Source organism: Anser anser (assembly GCF_964211835.1).
Source record: "Anser anser genome assembly, chromosome: 1".
NCBI lineage: Eukaryota > Metazoa > Chordata > Aves > Anseriformes > Anatidae > Anser > Anser anser.
The window spans coordinates 114,485,218-114,508,175 of NC_139720.1; the positions used below are offsets into that span (position 1 = coordinate 114,485,218).

A 22,958-nucleotide genomic window follows, 5' to 3' on the forward strand; every position below is an offset into this window, starting at 1 on the left:
AGGGAGATTAACTTGATTTGAAGAAAAATTTAAATATGTTCTGACTTGTACAAGTGGACAGGAGAGTAAACAGTTCAGAGAGAGGACCCCCATGCAACAGACTTAAAAGACTTCTTAGCAAGAACAAACACTATTGCTCTTCTGTTTCTGTCAGTCTTCCATTGGGCTATTTACGTTATCCACACTATTGCAGTCTTTGATATTTATTGAAATTACAAACCCACACTGCCCCAAGTAAAATATGAACAAAAAAACACAACTCCAGTGTTGACTGCTGGCCATAAAATTAATTAATAATCTGGACACCCCCCCCAAAATTATGCACTTTTTTGTTCTCAATTTAATACTGGATGTCCTCCCCGTCAGAAGAATCTCCTATGAACACTAAATATAAAGCCATAAATTTCAATTTCAATTGATCATTTCCTCTACTAGAGTGTACTGAAAGAGGCAACTTGTTTGATCAGCTTATTTCTGCTCTGTTTCTGCACCTAGCATGTATAGTAAGAGAACAAAATTACAGTGAGCTTTGCTAATGAATTCAAAGTAGTATAAATCCTACATTGGAAAGCAGTAATTCAATTTTTTCATCATGTATTACACAAAGCTACAAGGAACTGCTGCTATTGATTACTTTTTTTTTTTTAAATAATTTGAGTATCAAAATCAATCCCTTATTTCCTAATTTAAAATAAATAACTAATTGTATAGGGGAGTAAGAAGGTTGAGTTTCATAAAGACATGCTTTTGGGTCACACAAGAGGAAAAGAATCTTTGAAGGCTGGGAATTATATTCTGGTGAATCATTGGATAAATGCCTGGCACTGGACCAGAAAGATTTGTGGCTAGATTAAATATTTAAAGATGCTGCACAACTCATAGCATAGCCTTATGCCAAAACATCTTTGTTCACAGAGAGTCCAAGCTGGTGTTTAGAGGATTACATTTCTAGTGAAATCTATCTGATAACTGATTCATATCTCTGGCCCTGTCTTTATTTGTTTGCTTAAGAACCAAATAGCATTTTAATTTTGCTCTTTCAAATCAACCTTCAAAATGTAGTGCTTACATAGGAAAAAGTATCATAGCATAAAATCCACTGCAAAATACAGTTATCTTTGAAGCTATGAATATCAAAAGTGCTTCCCAAATACGCTGGAAAAGTTCAAGACAGTTGTGTCCACTTCAAAATATTTCTGCTGCCTTGAACTTCTCATTTTCAGTTAGAAGATTAAAAATAGTAAGTGTTTTTTGCTGAATGTAAGCAGAAGAGAGCAGGGTGAACTGGAAAAGAAAGAATACAAGCCTTAATAGTTGAGAACATGCTACTTGTAAACAACATTGTGACGTCGTGAAATGATGTAAAAGAGTAGGACAGGTATTTTTGCAAGGAAGCTATCTTGTGTTTGGTGGGAGGAGGAGGTCTAAAAAAGGGTAAGGAGGGAGAAAATTCCCTTCCTTGCAAATAAATCTCTCCAGGAAGTGGTCACAAGTGCAAGCAATGTGAAGTGCTTTTTTGTATTTTATTCGCAGTGCTGGTGAAAGGCCAAGTCACAACCAAGTACTATCGACTACTGTCCAAGCATGGAGGCTGGGTTTGGGTACAGAGCTACGCTACCATTGTGCATAACAGCCGTTCATCACGGCCTCACTGCATAGTGAGTGTCAATTATGTCCTTACGTAAGTCAAAATACTTTGTACCATTACGTGTTATCAGCAATTGACTCATTACTAATTGAATCCTTTAAGTTTGCTTTACTTGTGTCTTCCAGTACCATTCTGTGTTTGTATGTTGCAGCCATTTTTCTCTCCTCATATCCTTCCTCTTTTAGTTACAGAAGCACATTGAGCTAAAAAGAGCTAGTATTTTTGATGATTATTTCATATACCATCTGCTTGAATGTGTAGTACCACTGGTAGCTTTTTGTGTTAGACCTGGACCTGGTTCTGTAATTGGCATCAGAACTGCAGTGGTGCTGTCCTGACACAGCAAGAGATACAGCTGCCCAGCAGAGGTCACGGCGTCAGTCTGCGAGACAGAGAAATGTTAGGAAGCGTTACTCCTTCCGGGGGTGGGTGAATCACCAAGGATTCCCTCACTTGCCTTGGGTTGCAGACAGTCAGGGTGAAACTATCTTCGCACAATGCCAAGCGGCTTCCACTGAGCTTGTGAATGTGCAGAGGTTTGGGCATGCAGTTTATGAGTCCTGGTTCAAGTCATAAAGGTGAAGGTGACGAAATTCCTGTCTTGATATCAACCTGAGAGAGACAGAAACCCACGTGGAATAAAGGAGATAAGTAACAGCGGAACAGACTGTGCCTGAAAAGACTACCTTAAAAAATAAAAATATTTTTTTAAAAAATGATAAAGGGCACTGCTTTTGTTGAAAAGCAGCAGAAAAAAGCAGGGAACTACATACCCTTTTGCCTAGACTTGTCCGCTTCTTAACTGGCTTGAAAGTAAATTATGTTTGCATGATGTTTGTGGTAGGGTCATATGTGTTTGCATATGATACTGCTGTTTCTACTACCTGATCTTGAGGAGTTAAAGTGTATGACCAGGTAGCAACCACAGGATGTTTCCTCAAACTACCTGAAGTAGGTACACAGCCCTAGACACATTGGCCAACGCTGCAGTCGTTCCTATACAGATGTGAGAGCAGCAGCACTAAGGAAAGACTCCATCCTGCAACCTGATTGAGTCCTATAAGTTGGCGCAAGTGATTTGAATGAAAAAAAAGAGGAAACTATGCCAGGGACATAACAGTATAATCTTCAAATTTACTTCCAGGTTGTTCACCATCAAAAAGCAATGGAAAAGAGTTCTAGATAGGAAGTGTCAGAGAAGTAGGTTTTTTTGTTTGTTTGTTTGTTTAAAGTTATCGTTTCAAAAATATGCTCCGATGTTGCTACAGACAAAACAAGGGGAGACCATTTAATCATCAGGAATATATCAATTAATGTTTCAATATATGATCCATAGTCTGTCCTTGATTTGTTTTTTAGCCATTTTTGTAGATCTGCCCTGTATGTAGAACAAGTCAAAATGAACAAAACAGAGGAGAAAAACAATATTGCAGCTCCGATGGCCTAGTTACAAGGGCATTGCGCTGACAGGAGAGAAACATCGCTCCTTTAACCTCTCCTCAGAGCAAGTTGTGAGAGCCAGGAAAGAGACCAATTCTTGACTAAGGAGAAGATGTATGAATTGATCTGTGTCTTCCTACCAGCTGACATGGCCGTGATTCCAAAATGCCACAGATAGCTGAGAGAAAGTTGGGATAAGCTTAGGGTCAGAGAGTAGGGACATTTAATGCAAAGATGTTAAAACTCTGTTCCCAGTGGAATGTGTATGCCAGACTCCTGTGGAAACAGTCAGACCATAAAATTCACTACCTGCTAGCATCCCCAGTCTAGTACTGCAGACTCATTCTTGGACGAATGAAAACATTGTGAAAGCTAATGTATTTTCAAAGGAGTTATTTTGAATCTGTGTGGTATGTTTGAGTACGTAATCTATTGGACTGTTCTTTTGCAGAGATATTGAGTATAAGGAACTTCAGTTGTCACTGGACCAGGTCACCATTTCTAAGTCACAGTTTTCGTGCAGAAACTCAGTATCTACCTCGCAGGAAACAAGGAAAATAGTAAAACCCAAAAGTAATAAAATGAAGGCAAAACTCAGAACAACGCCTTACCCACAACAGGTAACTTTTTCAGCAGTATTTACTCACCAGTTATTGTGGTAGAGTCCTTGAGCCAGGACAGAAATCCTCTGGAACTGAACTTACTGCAAAACTGACTATAGCATGCTCTGCTGCAAGAACGTCCTTGTAGGCCAGAATACAACCAGACCCTTATGTTCTTGGGGTGAACAGCATAAATATTACAAAACAGCTCTGGCAAGTGATGCAGACAGAAAGACTTCTGGATTTGGAGAAAGATTCTGGATTTGTAAAGTGCTTAAAAACAAAACAAAACAAAAACAAAAACAATGTGTTTTCTTGGTTAGAAGAAGAAAGCAATGTATTAAGGACAGCTGTGCAGTGAAAATTTGAGCTAGCATAAAACATCTTATTCACTGTTGATGTGCAGAGCTCTAAACATCACATAGATACTGGCAGTTTCCTTATGCTGGAGAATGCTTCATACAAAAGAATCCTAGCAAACAGAGGGCTGAAGTGGGATTTGTGATATCTGTCACTGGGTGAGCCAGAACTAGATGCAAAAGGGAGCTATGTATGGAGATCACCCATAAAACAGGGTTGGTGATACTGATAAGCACTGTAAGACATTCTGAGACTGCAATGAATATTGTTGGAAGAGGTTACTATTACCTTAAAAAAAAAAAAAAAAGCACTGAATGCATCTAGCACATACACTTCAGTCAAAACATCACATTAATGGTCTGACACTGCACTTATCAGTAACTTCCTGTGCTCTGCAACAAACTTACGCCCGCCAGTATTTGCAACTGCCTACAATCACTAGCTAAAATCCAGCTGGCAAATTCTCAAATAAACCCTTAACATTAGGATGACAAAATTGTTCTTTGTTCACATGTTAAGTGAAGGTAAGGTATAGTGAAGACAAGGAATTTCAAATGCACTGGTAAGCCACTGTAGCCAGCGAGATTGCAATTCAAGGAGGCCCAGCTTTGGGCGCCTGTATGATATGTTACGTGGTTTCATATAAAAGTTAGTCATTTAACTCTCTTACTCTCCTTTTTTTCTTTCCCCCAGCAATACAGCTCATTCCAAACAGACAAACTGGAATGCAGCCAGGTGGGAAACTGGCGATCCAGCCCTGCAGTGAACGCTGCCACCATTCAAGAACAAAACTTCCATTCAGAAAACAGTGAACTTTTATATGCCCCGTCATATAGCTTGCCTTTCTCTTACCATTATGGACACTTCCCTGTCGATTCTCATGTCTTCAGTAGCAAAAAGCAAATGCTGCCTTCTAAGTTCGGGCAGTCTCAAGGAGCACCTTGTGAAGTGGCTCGGTTTTTCTTGAGTACGCTGCAGACAAATGGAGAATGCCAGTGGCATTATGCCAACTCCTTGGTACCCAGCAGCCAGTCACCATCCAAAAATCTTCCTGAGCAGCCAGTGAACATCATCCGGCATAATCTTGCACAGAGTTATGAAGGTGGGTGTCACTTTAAAAAAAGAAAAATGGAAAAGAAAAACTGTGGGGTGTCTGGGAAATATTTGTAATTGTAATTTGAAAACAGGAAATACAAGATGTTCAGGAAATACAGAAAATCAGAAACAGTGAAATGTAACATCCAGTATGTTTATAGTATTTACATGCTTATCTCACTTCCCTTTACCATAAGCACTTGATTAGGAGTATTAGGAGAGAAGGGATGCCATCCAGAGTACCTGGACAGGCTCAAGAGGTGGGCCTATGTGAATCTCATGGAGTTCAGAAAGGCTGAGTGCAAGGCCCTGCACACGGGCTGGGACACTCCCAAGCAGAAATACAGGCTGAGCAGAGAAAGGATCAAGAGCAGCCCTGAGGAGAAGGACCTGGGGGTGTTGGTGGATGAGAAGCTCCACATGAACTTGCGATGTGCACTTCCAGCCCAGAAAACCAAACATACCCTGGGCTGCATCAAAAGCAGCATGGCCAGCAGGGCGAGGGAGGTGATTGTCCCCCTCAGCTCTGCTCTCGTGAGACCCCATCTGGAGCCCTGTGTTCAGCTTTGGGGACCCAGCACAAGAAGGACATGGACCTGTTAGAGTGGGTCCAGAGGAGGGCCACGAAGATGACCAAGGTGCTGGAGCACCTCTCCTGTGAAGACAGGCCGAGGGAGTTGGGGTTGTTCAGCCTGGAGAAGAGAAGGCTCCAGGAAGACCTCAGAGAGGCCTTCCAGTATCCAAAGGGAGCTACAGAAAAGCTGGGGGGGGACTCTTTGTCAGGGAGTGCAGTGATAGGACAAGGAGGAATGGATTTAAATTGAAAGAGGGTAGATTTAGATTAGACATTAGGAAGAAATTCTTCACTGTGAGGGTGGTGAGGCACTGGACCAGGTTGCCCAAAGAAGCTGTGGTTGCCCCATCCCTGGAAGTGTTCAAGGCCAGGCTGGATGGGGCTTTGGGCAACCTGGTCTGGTGGGAGGTGTCCCTGCCCATGGCAGGGGGTTGGAACTGGATGGTCTTTAAGGTCCCTTCCAACCCAAACCATTCTGTGATTCTGTGATTCTATTATCAAAGCATCAGTTGCAAAAATGTATTCACCAGAATCACTTTTAGAACAGGGCAGAGATACCACCTCCTTTAATACTGGCCTTCATGCTTTGCACCATCGGAGCTGTGTAGTGGAATTACCGAGGTAAGTCATCACTGAAGTCAGGAAGAAACAAATGAACTTTAGTCCACATACAGAAATTAAAATAAACATGATCTGTTTCCACAAAAATTGCAGGTTGTTCTTTCTGAATATGAAGTCATTCTGAGTGTCAGTACCTTACAGTTACTACACGGCATGATGAAATGAAATGCTCTGTCTCCCTGCTTCATTTAAAATGTCTTCAGTGCTCCCCCTGATCAACTGTGTCACCTCTCTATGAAGACGGTTACCTCAAATTCTTTGAAGGAAGCACTGAAGACGTTGATTTCTCTGAGGTGGCAACCTATAGGAAATAACTTTTCAAAGCTATAAAGTAAATAATGTAAACAAGCTAAAGAAACACTAATCCTTAGATCTCATATACATTACATTGATCTGCATACACCATTTTGATTATTTAAAAATCACCAATGGGGGCTGGCTGTTTGACATACTGTTATAAAGTTGGATGGAAACATTCCTTTCTTATAACTTCATTATGGATGTGATGGAGGTAGCAGTAATGAAAAATAAATAAAAAATATTATTAGAAAAAAAGCTAGAAAAGATAAGCTCAAAATTCTCTGTATACCAGAAACAAGCATTTTTTTCACATAGGGACATAACACTAAGTATTTCAGATTTGAAGGGAACATCTGCAGATGTTAAAATACGAACTTACTACAAGAGAGAGAAGATGGTATCAGAGAGTGAGCATGTCTCCCACAAAATAACTTCTGCCCAGGGTTCTGTCCTTCATGGGGCCATTTGAAGTCACCTAGCTGACTGTCATATTTTACTTTATTGTCCTGTATTTAGGTTGAAAATAAGTAAAATTAAAGCTTTTCTTACAGCCTAGCACAGCTTAATTTTTTTTTTTTTTTCCTGAGCTCCTCTAGTGTGCTGGCTTCCTTTTGCTACTGTTGTGGGCTGGATGTCAAAAGGAGTAGCTTTAGACCAGAAGCGATAGGAAGTGGTCAGAGCACCAAGTTTGCTGGAGTTCAAGAAGCACTTGGACAATGCTCTCAGACACATGGTCTGATTTTTGGGTGGTCCTGTGCAGAGCCAGGAGGTGAACTCAGTGACCCTTGTGGGTCCCTTCCAACTTGGGTTATTTTGTGATTCTATGAGATGTTTTAGGAATGGTTTTGTCTCTTCTAAAGATGCTGCGTCTTTGTGGGTGACAAAGAAGCTATATATTTTGAGAAGTATAAGGATGAAAGTAAATCACCACCAGTAAGTCTCCAGGAACAAAGCTATCCTGCATGTACAGAAGTCAGCCCAGCTTTTCTTCTCTGCTTCCAGACTAATGGATGCTGTCAGACTGATTGAGAAAGTAGACCCACCTCTGACTACTCAGAGGTTGCCATCAGATATACTGAGAACTGATGTGGAAAGAGCAGCCTTTTCAGAGAACAGTTTGTAAAACTGAACACAGCCATAAAATTTGCCAGAAAAGCCTGGTGAACACAGCAGCAGAAAAGCAATTTACCATCAGTTGGTAGATGTGGGCAGATAGCTACCAGAATTACACAGGAATACTACTGAATCTGTTTAGGGGAAAAAAAAAAAAAAAATCGACAAAATGCTGCAAGCAACTGCTGGTATTTTTCTGTTTCATCATGCATGCATACCTTCACCATTTTCTTGTGACCAGGAAAATGGAGCTCTGATACCAGCAGGTCTTCCTTGTGATTCTACTTGTACTTAAGCTTTTGCTGCTTAAGTTGGAATATGTGGGTTCTCTTTTGAGCGGAGATGTATTTTAATGGATGCTTAGCTATTGGGCATTTGATGAAAATTGACTTGGTACAATTAATTCTCTGCAAGATCCCTTACACTTGCGCTATTTAGGAAGGAAAAAAGAATATGGTCAAACTAAAGCCTGGTCAGAGATCATTGCTGGAGTCCACACACAGCGCTGAGAATGCGGAGAGAAAAACAGAGCAGCCATTGCAAGCAGAGGATTTATCTCTAATTGTTCCCAAGTTTGTTTCCTCTTGAGGTAGAATTAGCCCTGTTGTACTTTTGCTGAGACTGCTGGCAAAAGAGAAATCTGGATCTTTGGAAGCAACTTTTTGCTTCGAATTGAAAGGGGCATCTGACTTCCTTACATTGTCAACTGTTGCTTTTTTCAGTGGTTCACTGAAAAACTGACAGCTAGTAAGCTTCAAAGCAGAGAGGATCTGCTTAGCATCATTATCTTCAGTCCAAAGGCAATGCCAAATATGACATCTGGCAACCGGGTTGGATGCTAGGGCTATTCCACATCACATCCATAGAGGCATCTGCCAAAAATGCCGTAGGCCAGAGACATTTTTCACTATGGAAAATAGTTTCTTTTGGAGAGATCAGAGATTTTAAGATGATCATGCCAAGCCATCAAAGCTCTGGAAAAGCACGTAGCAGATAAAACTGCCTGCAAATCAGATGCTGCAGCCTCAGAATCTGGTTTCAAAGCTTCTTCCACTTTTTTTTTTTCCAGCTGGCCTACTCATCAGTAAAGAAACTCTCTTTAGAGAAGGCAACCATCTTCTTAGTCGGGGATGTTCCTTTCTACACTTGAACGGATGCATTACTACTGTGGGTATCAGAGTATTTGCACATCTCTTAAGTTATGCTGTTGGCCTGTCTTTATTATCTGTATGAAGCGTAGTGCCACAATTCATGCTAAAACTCAGACAATCATGAAGAATATTAAGGAAATCCATGAAAAGGCTCTGGTTTCTCTCCACCCATCTTTCTGGCCTCCTCAACCCCCTTCCCCAGGTTTTGCCTGTGAAGTAATACGACATCTTCCTTGAAAAAATGTAATCCCCTAAGAGGTCATGAAGACCATATTGTCTTACTATTGTTTTTTGGAGGGAAAATAACAGGAAAACTAATAATTACAAAATCAGCTCATGCCTCAGAGTATTTGCAATTAGGGTTCAGGCCAGGACACAGGGCAGATATCAAGCTAATCTACAAAAATATCTTTTTCATTCACGTGGACAGTGCTAAGGTCTGTTGTACCTCTGTGTTGTTTGACACAGAGGAATGTCAGCACACCTTTGTGACACAGGAGTGTGTGACCTGAGTGCAGTACAGCAGCTCTGCTGGCTGGTCTTCAGCAAAACTAGGATTGTTGAGTAATTGCTCCTCTTCTCTGAAGAACCTCTTGTACCAAGGATTAGGAGACATTCTGAAATATCATGGGGTACACGTAAACATTCAAGTGTTGGCATTTGTCTTTTCAGAACTTGTAGTGACTGTCAGGAGTATACTCTTCAGAGATTAATGCAGATCAGAAAGCCCAAGAAAAAGTATGAAAGATGCAGCATGGACAAAGAGAGCTTCCCCAGCATTGTAAAAATGGATGAGGTTTTCCAGAGATAGGATGCAAAAACTCTCTGCTGATAAGGATGCAAAAACTCTCTGCTGATAAGGACTGCATAACTTTTGTATGACGGTCTATTCAAAGTACTGGTCTTTCTTTGATTTATGCTGGTTCTAAGATGCCTTTCCTTCATTGTTTACTGAAATAGGAGCAATGAAAAAACAAGGAGCAGATCTGCCTATTAACTTCTTGGTATAAAAAGGCATGTTTGTGAATGAAATATCTTTTCTGCAACCATCTTTCCCATACTGGGCACCAGCCGATCTTTGACTGCACTATGTAAAGGTCAGGAGGGAATGCGCCTCACTGCAGCACCAGGTTAGCAGGGGAAAAGATCACTCTAGTACACCACAACCGTGCATAGACACGATGTTTTACAGAGCAGTTCCTCCTAGGGTAGCCTTCCTGTCGCCATTTGGATGGTGGGATGTCGAACTCTGAGCAGGCTGCCAAGAGAGGGGAGCTCTAATCTCGGGATTTTCGCTCTGCTTGCCCGAGCTGCAGCCGGTGTGCAAGTGGGAAAGCAGAGCTCCTTGGCAAGAATTAACAGACGTGATGCCTGAAGGACGGAGCTTGCTGTTGCAGTTGTAGGCTGCTATGAATGGAGGCAGTGTAAGAAAGTATGAAGGGCCTTCTAGAAAGCTACTATCACTCTCATATGATATACAGCCTTAGATGTGCAATACGTCTCTCTCACTTAGCACGGAGGAGTGATCCAGAAAGCATCCCAAATGAATGCACTGACTTAAGTGCATTGAATGCAAGGACTGTAAAGCATTTTCAGGGCTGGAGAACTTGCGGAGTGCAGGGGATCCTGATGCACCTGCTGAGGCAGATATGCGGGCACGTGCCCGCGTGCCGGATGGGTGGAAGCAGTCCTGGGATGCTGCCCTTCCACAGCAGCATGGAGCAACAGGTCACGAGAGAACTCCCCATGAGGAGTCCTTCCCAGGGCACGCCTGGGTTTTTCTCCATGAAGGAAGACAAAAGCAGGTTTTCATCCAGCTCCACTAACTGTTCTGAATGTGACTGGGCAAAAACTACTGTGCTCTGTTGCACTGCAGGCTTGCTTAACTGTCTGCTCTAACTCCGCAAAAGTGCTGACAACTTTAATGGAAGCCTGCAAGCAATTAACCAAATGCTTACCTTCTTCCTCAACAAGAGAGATGAAAACCATGTTTGAGACACCGGATAGAAAAAAATTGATAATATCCTGTAAATCTCCAAGTATGGAAATTACTTCTTGGTACCAAGAAAGCAGCTATCAGCCCAGCAGAATTTGAGATTACAAAAATGAAGATAAAAAGATTGTGTCCAACTGTTTGCCTTGATGCTTCATCTTCTTACAGATGTAGGCTCTAAAAATGGAAAAGGGCAATCTTTTGTTCAGAGATGAGAGCAGAGCCATAAGATAAGAGTACTCCGTCATGCAGTAAGAGAACAAACCCATGACTCTTGTGGAAATGTCAAGTTTGGGAAAAACACCAAAACTGGTATTCCAGCTTAGTTAAATCATGTTAGTTTTACCTCAGCAACTCTCAGCATGGATACTTATTTCATGGTAAGACTGCCAAAAGTGGAGTTAAAATTATAGTGGTATAATCACACTAGTAAAATTTCTAAGTTATTCTCAAAGATGTGGCTGAATCCCTGTTTTGATTTGTGATCCAAGAGGGCTCTTTTTCAACAGCTGACGAGAAGTCAGTTCACTTAGGGCTGCATATACTTCTTGGTAAAGAAATGTCTGCATACAAATTAAAAACAATAACTTGAAAGGTTGTTGCTTCTTGGAGGATGGTGGGTTGATCAAGAAGAAATTGGATCCAGATTCCTGTTTAAATTCTGGTGTTAATTATGTGGTGCAACTCCCTCTGAAATTAATGAAGCTATGCATATAAAAAAAGGTACAATTGAGCTATTTCTGCTTCCTCTGTTATACATGAAGGCTTTTCCAGTCTACTATAGCATAGGGAATATCTAATTATTAGCGGGTGCAGTTATGTCAGCAACTACTACAGGGGAACTCCAAAACTTTTAAGATGTTGAATAAAATTTTTAGAAAAACAGAAAGCCCCTTTTACAAAAGGCACTTAGGGGTTCAGGACTTTCAGTAACCATGACACAAAATGGAGCTTAGGTTTAATTTGAGAAATATGGTAAGTGCCTCATTTAACCTTTAGCATAAAACTTTCAAATATGCCTTGTAGGAGTAGTATAACTGTCAAACTGTTCATACAAGATACTCAGCAGGAAAAATTAGTACTCACCTAATTTTAGCCATATTGTATGGGAGTAAGACAGTGGGTTTTTTTCTCTTATCATTTGTTGATAGATAGGACTGTACTAAAGGAAAAGTTGTGTAAACCAAGCAGAAAATGATAAAAACAATTCAAATTATTAAACAAGTTTTGCCACCATACAAAAGCTTCAGGGAAAAGATTCTCAATATATTTTAAAGAAGCCTGAATAGAAATCCTAGGTTCCAAACCCCTTGAAAATTTAAAATTTAACTTCTGATTTTCAATGCACACCCAGTTCAGTACTCCTATATTTGAATGTGAACATTTTCAGTGTTTATTTTAAATTACATTTCTAGTATACATACAGTTCCACCATATAAAAGTATCTTTAAAGCAGAGATCTGGCATTACTTAAGCAGTATTTCTGTTGCTCTCAGTAGACATTTTTAGTATCTGACACTATTTTTTTACAGAAAAAAAAAAAAAAAAGCAAAGTCTTGAACATGATGGAAGTCAGTATCTAATACTATATACTTTCTTCCCCTTTCATTACAAGGGCAAGTGTCCAGTATACTTCCACAGTGACAGGAAAAATAAATTCTGTTTTACTGTAATCACCGACATTTAGTAAATGTTAGACTACCTTTGATAAATCATTTGTTAAGTTCTGAGAAGAGCTTATTATGTCCAAATTTTTTAAATAGTAAGTCACATTTCCTAATATTTAGTTCTTAGGTTTAGTTTCCTGATTTGACCGTATTAACAATGACAGTGATTTATAATCATACAGTCAAATAAACAAATGGGCATTTCACATAGTAACACAGAAAACATTTTTAGAATTGCTTCTGAATGATTTTTGACTTTTCAGTACTGTCTTAGAGAAGCTTATCCAAAGCCACCGAGGCAAACGGGAGTGTCTCTGATGTCTTCAGTGGGACTTGGATCCGTCCCAAAGCAAATGGGTATTAAAGTTCAGTCATAAAAAGTGTCAGAGTGTAACTATTATATGAGCTCGTCTCCAGTGATTAACATGTTTTCTCTTTCCTGCAAGTGCCCATATCAAACAGAAGATACAACCAAGATGCTCTCTCTGACAACTTTACAAGTTGCACAGCACCCATGCCAGGCAGCAGATACAAAGAAGAGATTTATGATTCCGGCATCATGAAACCCGCCAAAATAGAGAACAGGATTCAGCCACCTCACCATCTTATTAAAGAAGAAAACAAGTTAGCTTTTAACAGAGACCTACAAGAAAAAATGAGTATTAATGAAAGTTCTTTTTCAAACTCAATAGCTAATTCCTTGCTGCCAAAATCAGAATGTTTCCAGTCTAAAGCTATAGGACAATTAAGTCATCTCCTACCAGTGCCCTCCGTATATGAACAAACAAGACGGATTTGTATGAAAGAACCTAAATATGGGCATATTAGTCACCATGCTACGAATCTAGATGAAGTGGACAGTGATGAGAGAATGACTGTAAAGCTCGATCATGATTCTGAAAGTGAGTGTGTGATGGATGTAAGACCCTCTGGACAAGTTCCATTTGTGCTTCTAAATTATCACCATGTTTTAGCTAAACATGGCACATTTCAAACTTCATCATGTACAGCAACAGGACATGTAGGAGAAAATTATGGGTACAATTCTGAGGAAGTAAATACATTTATTTACAAAAACCAAAGCCCCTCATCAGCTTCTTCTCCAGAAACCCACAAGGAAACTGCACTACCCCATTATATTGGAACTTCTGTAATAATAGCCAATGGAAGGTGACGGTAGTAGAAAAGTATTTACATGTAATTGAGAAGTCAAACTGTAATGATTTCCAAAAAAGCATGAGAAAACATGGTTACATTTACTGAGCATAGCTGAAGGTCATTGAGGGACAGACTTGTGTGTTCCTGGCAAGCCATGTGTAACAGCACCTTCAAGGTCAGGAAAAAAGAACACATCTAGCTTCAGTGCTTCGTTGTCAAAGATTAAGCTCTGGTGCCAGTGAGAAGACTTGTTACAGATCTTATTTTTGTTATTTTATAGTGTGCAACAAAATTAAATGATAGGTGTTATATGCAGAGATTTATATGAAGAACATTTTTTCCCTTATCCCCTCCTTCTCAAAGTACATTCAAGATATATTATTTTTTTTAATCATTATCATAAACTGTACACTCTAGTTTAGGAATTTTTGACAAACTGTGTGAAACCTTACATCAACTCTCCACCCAAGTGTTAAACATCCTGACAAATGAACTTTGTTTAAAGAGTGATGATTTTTAGTATCCATAATACAGTTGTACAAACCAAACAGAACTCAGCTTGGAACACGCTTATTTATTAATTATCCAAAAGTTTTTAAAATAAATCAAATCTGAATTTGATTTATTTAAGATAGATTTCAGTATTCAGAGATTGTTACTGCCACCATTTAACTTAACAAGGAATGATATCATGACAAATTAATACATAAAAAGATATATATTAAAGGGTTACAGGTCTTGTCATGGCGAATTGGGACAAATCGCATAGCAGGAACTAAAGATTATTCCCCATAAAAATGTAATAAGAAAAAGAAACTTCTAAAAAGTGTATTCCACTGAATATTCTGGGAGAACGCTGTGTAGTTTTTCAAACCAGCTAATCAAAAATTCATTTTAATTATAGCACCAGAAAATGTTTTATTTATAGTCAAGGGAATAATGAACATTTACGCTTTATTTTAAACTTACTAGCAACCTTCTGAAGTTTGAAAAGTTCAGTTTTTAACACACTGCACTTCCTTAAGCATAAATCTCATTGTCAACACAAAGGTAAGATTAATATTTGCCTGATTCATGCACTTCACAAATTATGTCAGCGGACAATCTGAATAAGAAAAGTCAGAAGTCATTGCACAACCACAAGAAACAAGATTGCACTTGAAGTAAAGCCAGGTACATCATTGCTTTGAAGTGAACCCTTTGCATACATCTCAATTTGTGCCAATAAACTAGAAAGCAAAAAGCATACAGCATATATTTAAATTCTGCCCAGCCTATTAGGAACAGATCCCCCCCTTGTTTTTACTTCTTTGTAAAGTTTGCAAACCAAGAAATAAGGAAACATACAAATCTGTGTGTGTTTTCCTGACAAGTTGGTCCAGTTTGTCTTTCACCCACTTCCCAAAACATTCATGTGCTTTTGATAAAACAACGTATGGCTCCCTACATAATAGGTGTAAATAACAATAAAGGTTTTTGTAGATCTGAGTCCACCATATTTAGCTACATTTCTTAGCCCCATTCAAAGCTAGTTTACATTTTAGAAACTTCTTTTCTCTTACCAGACTCTCTCCAAAGAGACCTTTGCTAAAGAAAATGCTTACCTGGCTTGTGCAATATGGAAAAATACTTGCTCATGGATTGCACCTTGTCAGATAAAAATGTAATGAAATACACACTTTTTTAAAGTACACATTCTCCATCTTGTATGTACAGTAATAATATTCAGTCACCTCCTTGCACCTATGGATATTTATTGCTATGAGTAAACAATAATACTGTTAATGTATTTGAAAATAATCTTCAGTATTTTTATTGCTTTCAATTAAAAGTTTAACACAGAAAGCTTTATTATGAAGCTAAATCGGTATTCACTTTGGAAATTCACAGCTGTCTGACTTAATTTACTAAAAAAATGCCACATTTCATGACAAATATAAGCAAAAATACCTAATCAGTCACTACGAGAATAGCGACTTTTTAGCAAGGATAAAAAAACAGCAAAGCCAAACCAACATATTCACTTTAATTGTACCCCTTGGTTTTTCTAAAGCTAGAGAAGGCATTTCTCCAGAAATGTTATGAGTGAGTATTATTATCATTTTGATTTCATTAATTGATGAGGCTCAAGCTGGTTTTATACTGGCTTTATTTAACAGCTTTCCCAGCCAGTGTTACTCATGAATGCACCCAACTTCTTAGCAGATACAATTATGCTATGACTTGTATGTTAATTTTCTTAAATTAAAACCATACCCTATTAAGGAGTAACTGACATTGTCTGCATCATTAAAAAGAAACCTGATGCACAACTCTTTCATATTACGTGTCTCTCCATACATACCTCATTAGTGCATTGCTGCACATGAAGTCAATCTGGTGTATTTTTCTGTTCTTATAAGTAATTCTCATAATAAAAACATGTTTTCAGGAACGTACAAATTAGGCTTTGGTTAAAAAACACCATTAATATTTTTCAGTAAAATACCACAAAATATTTTTCCAGCGTCTAGCTTGTTATTCACACTTCCAGGCTTTATTCAACAAGCCTGAGTAGAGGAGGTGTTCCATCACTCTCCCACAGATGTTTTGCAGTATATGACATTCAAATACACGAATTTTCCCTGCTAGGAAATAATGAATCAATTATGCATTCACATATGATAATACAGAGTAGGTTTTAGAAAAGATCTGTGATTATAAAAGCAAATGTGTGAAACATTTTTCCTGCCATTCCAAAATAGAAACAGCAATTGCATATTCACATCTGGAATGTGAGTACATTATACTGAGAGAAAAATACGAGTTCAGGCATCGACTTTTAGTCAGTTAAACTACAGATGTTTATAGTATGCTATTACTGTAGAATGTGGTGCAGCCATTGACAGTGGCAATGTTTTTAATAATTGGAAAAAATTATGTCATGTAAGTGGAGTGTGAATTGCATTATATTATGAAAAATAACCTAAGTTCTCTCCATCATACTTATTCCAGCCAGTATAGATATCTTTATCATAGATACCTTTATCATGCAACTTGATGGGATCTAAAATCTTGGGGGAGGTCAGGCCTAGCAAGTAAAGTCTATGCAGAAGGAAAGAGAGAAAGAGTGTGAGAGGGGTAATGATTTACCTAAATATAAAGTTGGAAATGTTAATCCCATATTGATGTCTCAAAAGTTTTTATCCTATTAATAGAAACAGTGCAATGTAAATAAGGTGGTAAGGGAACAGACTTCTCTCCAGGTTACAACCGTGTAATTTCAAAAGGGCATTTAAGTAATTTAATTAAATTAAGCACAGTGGACTATAGGTGTAAAATCTGATAATAGATCACTGAGATAAAGTGGAAATGCTATCTTTATGAATGGGATACCTGCCAGATATTAGCATTTCTCTAAAAATCACAAAACACCACACCAAGCATTTTTTCAACATTTCAATCATACTTCAAAAGCAACACAGAGAAAATTTAATTACATTTTTTCCTGAACATTAGATTTTGCTTTTTTTTTTTTTTTATATATGATGCAGATACGAGCTATTTGGCAAATGTAGGTGAAAAAGCACGCAAAACAAACAACCTATTAATGCTCAGAATTATATATGTATTCCCTAAAAATGTAAAGCATTTTTGCTTATTTATTATGTAAAACAGAACTGTTAAAATGATAATAAAGTCCTGTAGCCAAAGGAAAAGTGAGTTTGTTTTTTTTTTACTACAAAACACAAGATTTCACAAAGAATAACACTGTATATTTGAAAATTTATTTCAATTATGACACTATATTTGACAGTTAGTGTATCATAAAATACAAGGAATTATGTTTTCTGTTTAAGCCACATTACATTTTAAAGGGAGAGTCTTGGAGAATGGAAAATAACACAGAATCACTAATGAAACACCCTAATGCAAGATATTCAAATACAGCATCAGTTTACAATTCCTCCCTGCAGTTCTTTTTTCTCAGTTGTTTGCTACATGATGATACTCTGCTGCATGCCACCATTTTTTGACCTCTGTTCTTACTTCAGTCCAGATTTAATTTCTTTGGTGTCTGATCATTGCTGTGCATCACTACCATAACTTATGCATGCAAATGCTTTTATCAAGCCAGCTTCCCCCAGGAATGAATCAACTGTTAGCAGCACAAATCTTTTTCACAACACCTACTAAGCTGTACTACAGAAAAAATTGATGTAGCTATTGCATATTACAAAGTAGTTGCAGAGAGTAATTTTTTAGACTGCTGAGGTCTTGTAGCTGGATCAGAAAAAGCAAAAAAATAATTAAAACCCCCCCAACAGTTGCACAATTAAACAGCAGCATAAAGAATTAAATACTTTAATATTATTTCTAGATAATAGCCCTTGAAGTATATTATATTTGCTGGATAGATTTTAACAACACTCTGAAGTCTTATAAAACATTTTAATAGAAGTGAGATGTACTGCTTGAACTCTTAAATGTTAAGTACATTATTACTATTTCAAATCTTTGGAAACAGCATTGGTTCTGTCTGGACACAACCTGCTTACTCTTTCTGAACACAGACATGCCAACACACTCTGCTTGCTCTGCAAAAGTTTTCTGATCAACAAACAATCTCTACAGATATTTGCACAATGTGTAATTCAAGAAACGTTATAACAGTCTCGGAGAAAAAAATTAAGTCACAAAAATATGGACACCATAATAAATGTTTTTGAAAGCACTTCATCAAGAAAATAGTTTAAGATATGACATCAGCCTCACAATGAAATAAGTGGTTTACTAATCTAGACATTTAATAAAATTAAACATTTTCAGTGCATTACTTCTGGGTCTGGAGATGTCTGATTCTCTACATACCTATGTTCAGAGACCACACTACACCACATTTGTCTGTCTTATGTAAAGAACAATAACAAAAATACAAAAATGTTGTGGTTTTCTGGGTGTGCCAAGTTTGCCATAAAAAGAATAAGATTACTGGCTGTGCTCCCCAAATACCTTAAGATGAGTGCGGTATAGGAAGGTTCACTGGCGTTCTTGACAGTAACAGCTGCTAGCCAGAATGACCTGATTCCACTGCTCTGTATATAACATGAATTTTCTTTGTGAAGTTCTTTGGTTCTTCTGAAGGAAAGGTCAAGTCTGTAACAAATGCTTTATTCAACTCAAGGCTGCTTCCACAAGACAGAAGGTAGTTTTACACACACAGGAAGAGGCCACTAAAAAGTTGAGGCAAAGTGGTATTCCCACACCATCTACCTATGCTCTGACAAATCCACACTTGATTAGTTCTTATTTATAGAAAGGAAGTTCAGTGCTAAGTTTTAATGCAAACCTTTTCAGAATAATCTTACAACTCAAAGCAAGAATAAAACATGCTTTTCATTAAAAAAAGACTATGAAGAAATCCAAAATGGAATGATAGCAACCATGAAATATTGCAGCGTTTTACTATTAAAAAATACATCTGCCTTCTGCTCACTGTGATAGCTTAGTGAAGTGAAATTTTGCAGGTACTCCATTATGTCCTTCCAACAGGAACATGTTTTATCATTTTTCCTCATCATTCTTATACAGTCCTTGTCCCTAGCGTAGGGAGAGTATGTTTTAAGGAAGCAATTCAAGTCAAAACCTGATGCCCAGCCTAATCATTAAAAGGAATCTCTACAGGCACTCATCAGTGTATCTGGAATATGAGTGATATCAACGATGTTTCCTATTGGCATAGTCTACTGTACCAAAACAGATAGTGTTTTAGCTACAAATTTCATATTGAGATACAGATCTAAAGTTTTGTAAAACTCTGTGGTTGAAAAAAACAGTACCAGAATTTTGCTTTCCACAGCTGACCAGCAGCAGCATGCAACGTTTATGAGCTACTTGAAGGAAAAGGTAAAAAAGAAGTGAAGATGCACAAAGATGTGTACATACACACACGCACAACCACAAACACGCTATATATATGTATATATAAATGGGCTCTTTTTTATTTAAACTTTATTAACTTAGACTCAAATTTCATTCAATTATAATATGCATCAATATTTGGTTCTAAAATAAAGGTAGCTGCCAAAAATTAACAGCCAAAAGCAGCTTTGAAGTATCTGGTGGGAAAATGTAAAAATCGGTGTTCATGTGTATCATTTTAACTAAGCCAATTAACAGCTGTCTACACTCCACTGTACAGTTCTATGAAATATTGGTGTGCAGTCTCATATGATGCAGATCACAAGGGAAAACAAAACAGCAGACGACAGACAACCAGGCACACACACTAATATACTGTGATATGGAGCTAAAAGTCCTAAATGTAAGAGGGACAACTTAATTTTTAGCACTTGCTGCCAAACCACCTAAAACCTAATATGTGAGGATTACTTTAAATTACCATTACAGACTAGCTTCCTTGCTTTAAGAGTTCTTGGCTTTGTAACTGAAACAATCTACTAACATGTTCAGATTGTTTATGAGGTGAACTTTAACCAAAAAAAAAAAACATTTCTGGCTAGTAGACAGAAGTGCTTTGTGGAAACCAATTTGGCTGATCCACCTTTAGTAGGGACCAGGTAACATAATAAGCAGTGCTGCCTACTTGAGGAAATGAAGCTGGCCACATCACACCTATGATAAACTTTTTGTTTGTAGAGAACCATTTGAAGTGCTCTGGTGGCCAGCCTCCTGGTACAAATTCATCTTGCACAGGAGAAAACCCAACAAGCTGCCTATCACACAGAAGATCCCACATGCCTACCTCACGATGTTTTCCAAACATGACCACGCTAACACTGTGCAGCCAGCCCCAAAAGCAAGTTATTTCCAGGTCAGCAGATGTTAAACCTCTTGTTCTCAGTGGTTAACAGCAAAACCAGATGCCCTACTTTGGGAAAGGAGGGGTGAAACCAGAAATGATGGAAGAGAATTTGGACACAGGTAACTGTGTGTTTTCTTGTTTTCACTGTAGTAACTGTTTACAGCAGGGATCTTAAAGAGTGGGGCATTTTCTCTTACTTATTCTCTTAACTTCATTACTATTACAGTGGAATTACTATTAAACTCTAAACTGTTTAGACTTCCATCCCCTAGAATGGAATCCTACGATAACCCAGATAAGAGCTTTTCAACTAGGTGCTACACCCGTCATGACCTCCAGTGGGCTATTCTTATAGGGCTAAAACCTCTCAGAAGACTATAATTTAACGGAGATATGAGATGATTTGCTTAGATCCAACGGAGTAGGAAAAGCAAAAATACATTGGTATAACCAACCACAGTTCTTACGAGCTGATGGAAAACTCTCCAAAAACTCAAGGCAGCCATGACAGCGTTGCAGACTTGAGACCAAAGCACAGTATGTAAACTGTTGTACAGGTCCATATGGAGAAGAACCAAGTCAGCAAGGTTCTACTTAGACCTGAAGCTAAGCACAGCGGTAAGCCCACTAATTCAGAAATATATGATGAGCTCTTCTAGATGATTCCACTGCAGACAACAAAAAAACCCTGAATCTAGTTAATAAAAACATGGTAAATATGTAAATCTTGTACTGTATAGCGCTAAGCACAATGAAAACACCCCTTCTGAAAACAAAAGATTTAGCCAAATACAGTGTGTAATCGAAGAAGAAGTTCTGTTCATTACAAAGTACTCCTTTGAAATCAGGGTCCTTTTAAAGAATAGGTGCTTATAAAGAATGGCAACGTAGATGTGTTTTTAAGTTAATGCAACAGAATAGAGGACTTTAGCAAAAGATAATTACTTCCTCTTAAACTCTTGAAGTTATCCATCTCAAAGAACAAAGACATTAGAAATTGGAAGAGAAAAAAAAAAAACAAACAACCACGCCATCAACCACCCTCCCACCTTTAACCAAGTTTAGCTGCTTGGTGTTGAATAGTAAAGAGCCTCCTTTTGCATTGTGAGTTCTGAGGACTACTAATGCTTTGGGATTATGAGGTTTCTCAGCATGTCAAAAGAGTTGCCGTCTGGATGCACAGACTCTACACCTTTGCCTTCTTCATGAACTTGAAGGAATCCATAATCATCTATCCCAACTATCCATGCAATTGGGCCCTCTTCATTGTAGAGATGGACTTGCTTACCACTGTAGTTAAAGAAAAACAGACAGTTATGAATTAATTGATTGCAGAAACAATAAAAAAATAACATAGAGGACTACTATCTAGTAGAATATTCTCACTTTATGGGTTCTTAACAGAGAAAGTTTTTCGGCAATATTTTCTCTTTCCTGCTTTACTTTCTTTCTGTGGAATTAACAGTAAGACCTCCGTCCCCTCTTTTTTTTTTTTTTTCCTTTTGGTAAAAGACATGACTACAGCAGCTTTGTAAAATACCTAGAAACACTCTTTAACCTGTGCTAGTCCATTGATTTTACTATGTGTTATTTTCATTCTCACCAAAGAATCACATGCTACTTAGGAATATATATTTCAGTTAAGTCACCAGTTTTAAAGGCAACCTGGTAGAACATTGAAAATGGAAGATAAAACATCCATGAGTTATCTCTAACTTTCTTAAAAGAGAAGATCATTATGCTTACCTGTGTATCCAGTACTTGTAGTAACGGGGAAGAACTCCGTTGGGCCCTTTCTCCTGAAAAATATCTATAAGCCTCTCTAGCACAGTTACAGTTCTTGCAATAAGGCAGTCTGCAGTTAAAGGCTTAAGTTTTGTCCCCTCTTCCTTATTAAATTTTGTGATGAGGTCATTGATGCATATGGTGGGGTTGCTGTTATTCACATTAAATCCAAAGCCTGAAGAAGACAAACCAAAAGAATGGGACAGGATTTGTAAATATGACTATTTTGTCTCTACTAAAAAGTTTGTACTTCAACTAGTTGATATATTATTATCTCTGAGGATTTTTTTGCAGTATTTCTTCAGTCTCTTACACCTTTAAATCTTTCTATTTGCATAATTACAAATTACAGTCCAGATTTGACTTGGTTCTTGTCCTTAAAGTGCCTCTTCAAAATTGTAGAAGTAAATCCAGTACAGTCCTTTCAACAAAACAATACCCTATCATGGAGGTTTAGTAAGATGTGAAGTGGCAACTTGCATATTGGTTATAATAACATCAAAGTGAGAAATTCTTTTACTCACTCTAAGTAGACAGGTAGTTAGCTAATTGAGAGCAAATCCTTGATCATACTCTGAGACGCAGTTTTATCTTTCAGTTTAAAATTTAATTAAGAATACTTTCTGTTTACTGCAGTTAGCTGATT

General features: G+C 38.0%; 2 protein-coding genes across 4 annotated transcripts in view; one reads left to right on the forward strand and one right to left on the reverse strand.

Annotated features, from left to right (window-relative positions):
* The window catches only part of SIM2 (SIM bHLH transcription factor 2), a 59,494-nt gene extending 42,080 nt beyond the window's left edge, over positions 1-17,414 (forward strand). Inside the window, exons 8-12 of one of the 2 annotated variants that reach the window (XM_083814045.1) lie at positions 1,534-1,681; positions 3,540-3,708; positions 4,744-5,152; positions 8,823-8,920; positions 13,011-13,268. In XM_083814045.1, coding sequence (XP_083670171.1) covers positions 1,534-1,681; positions 3,540-3,708; positions 4,744-5,152; positions 8,823-8,920; positions 13,011-13,127 — 941 coding nt within the window. In that variant the 3' untranslated portion in view covers positions 13,128-13,268. Of the gene's footprint in view, positions 1-1,533; positions 1,682-3,539; positions 3,709-4,743; positions 5,153-8,822; positions 8,921-13,010 lie in introns of both variants that reach the window. The other variant, XM_083814044.1, reaches the window with a different exon arrangement.
* A 53-nt stretch (positions 17,415-17,467) lies between these two features.
* HLCS (holocarboxylase synthetase) overlaps positions 17,468-22,958 on the reverse strand; it is a 126,659-nt gene continuing 121,168 nt past the window's right edge. For both annotated transcript variants that reach the window (XM_083814025.1, XM_083814026.1), the window contains 2 exons: positions 22,274-22,487; positions 17,468-21,817 (listed from right to left, as the gene is read on the reverse strand). In XM_083814025.1, the coding sequence (XP_083670151.1) occupies positions 21,649-21,817; positions 22,274-22,487 (383 nt within the window). In that variant the 3' untranslated portion in view covers positions 17,468-21,648. The remainder of the gene's footprint in view (positions 21,818-22,273; positions 22,488-22,958) is intronic.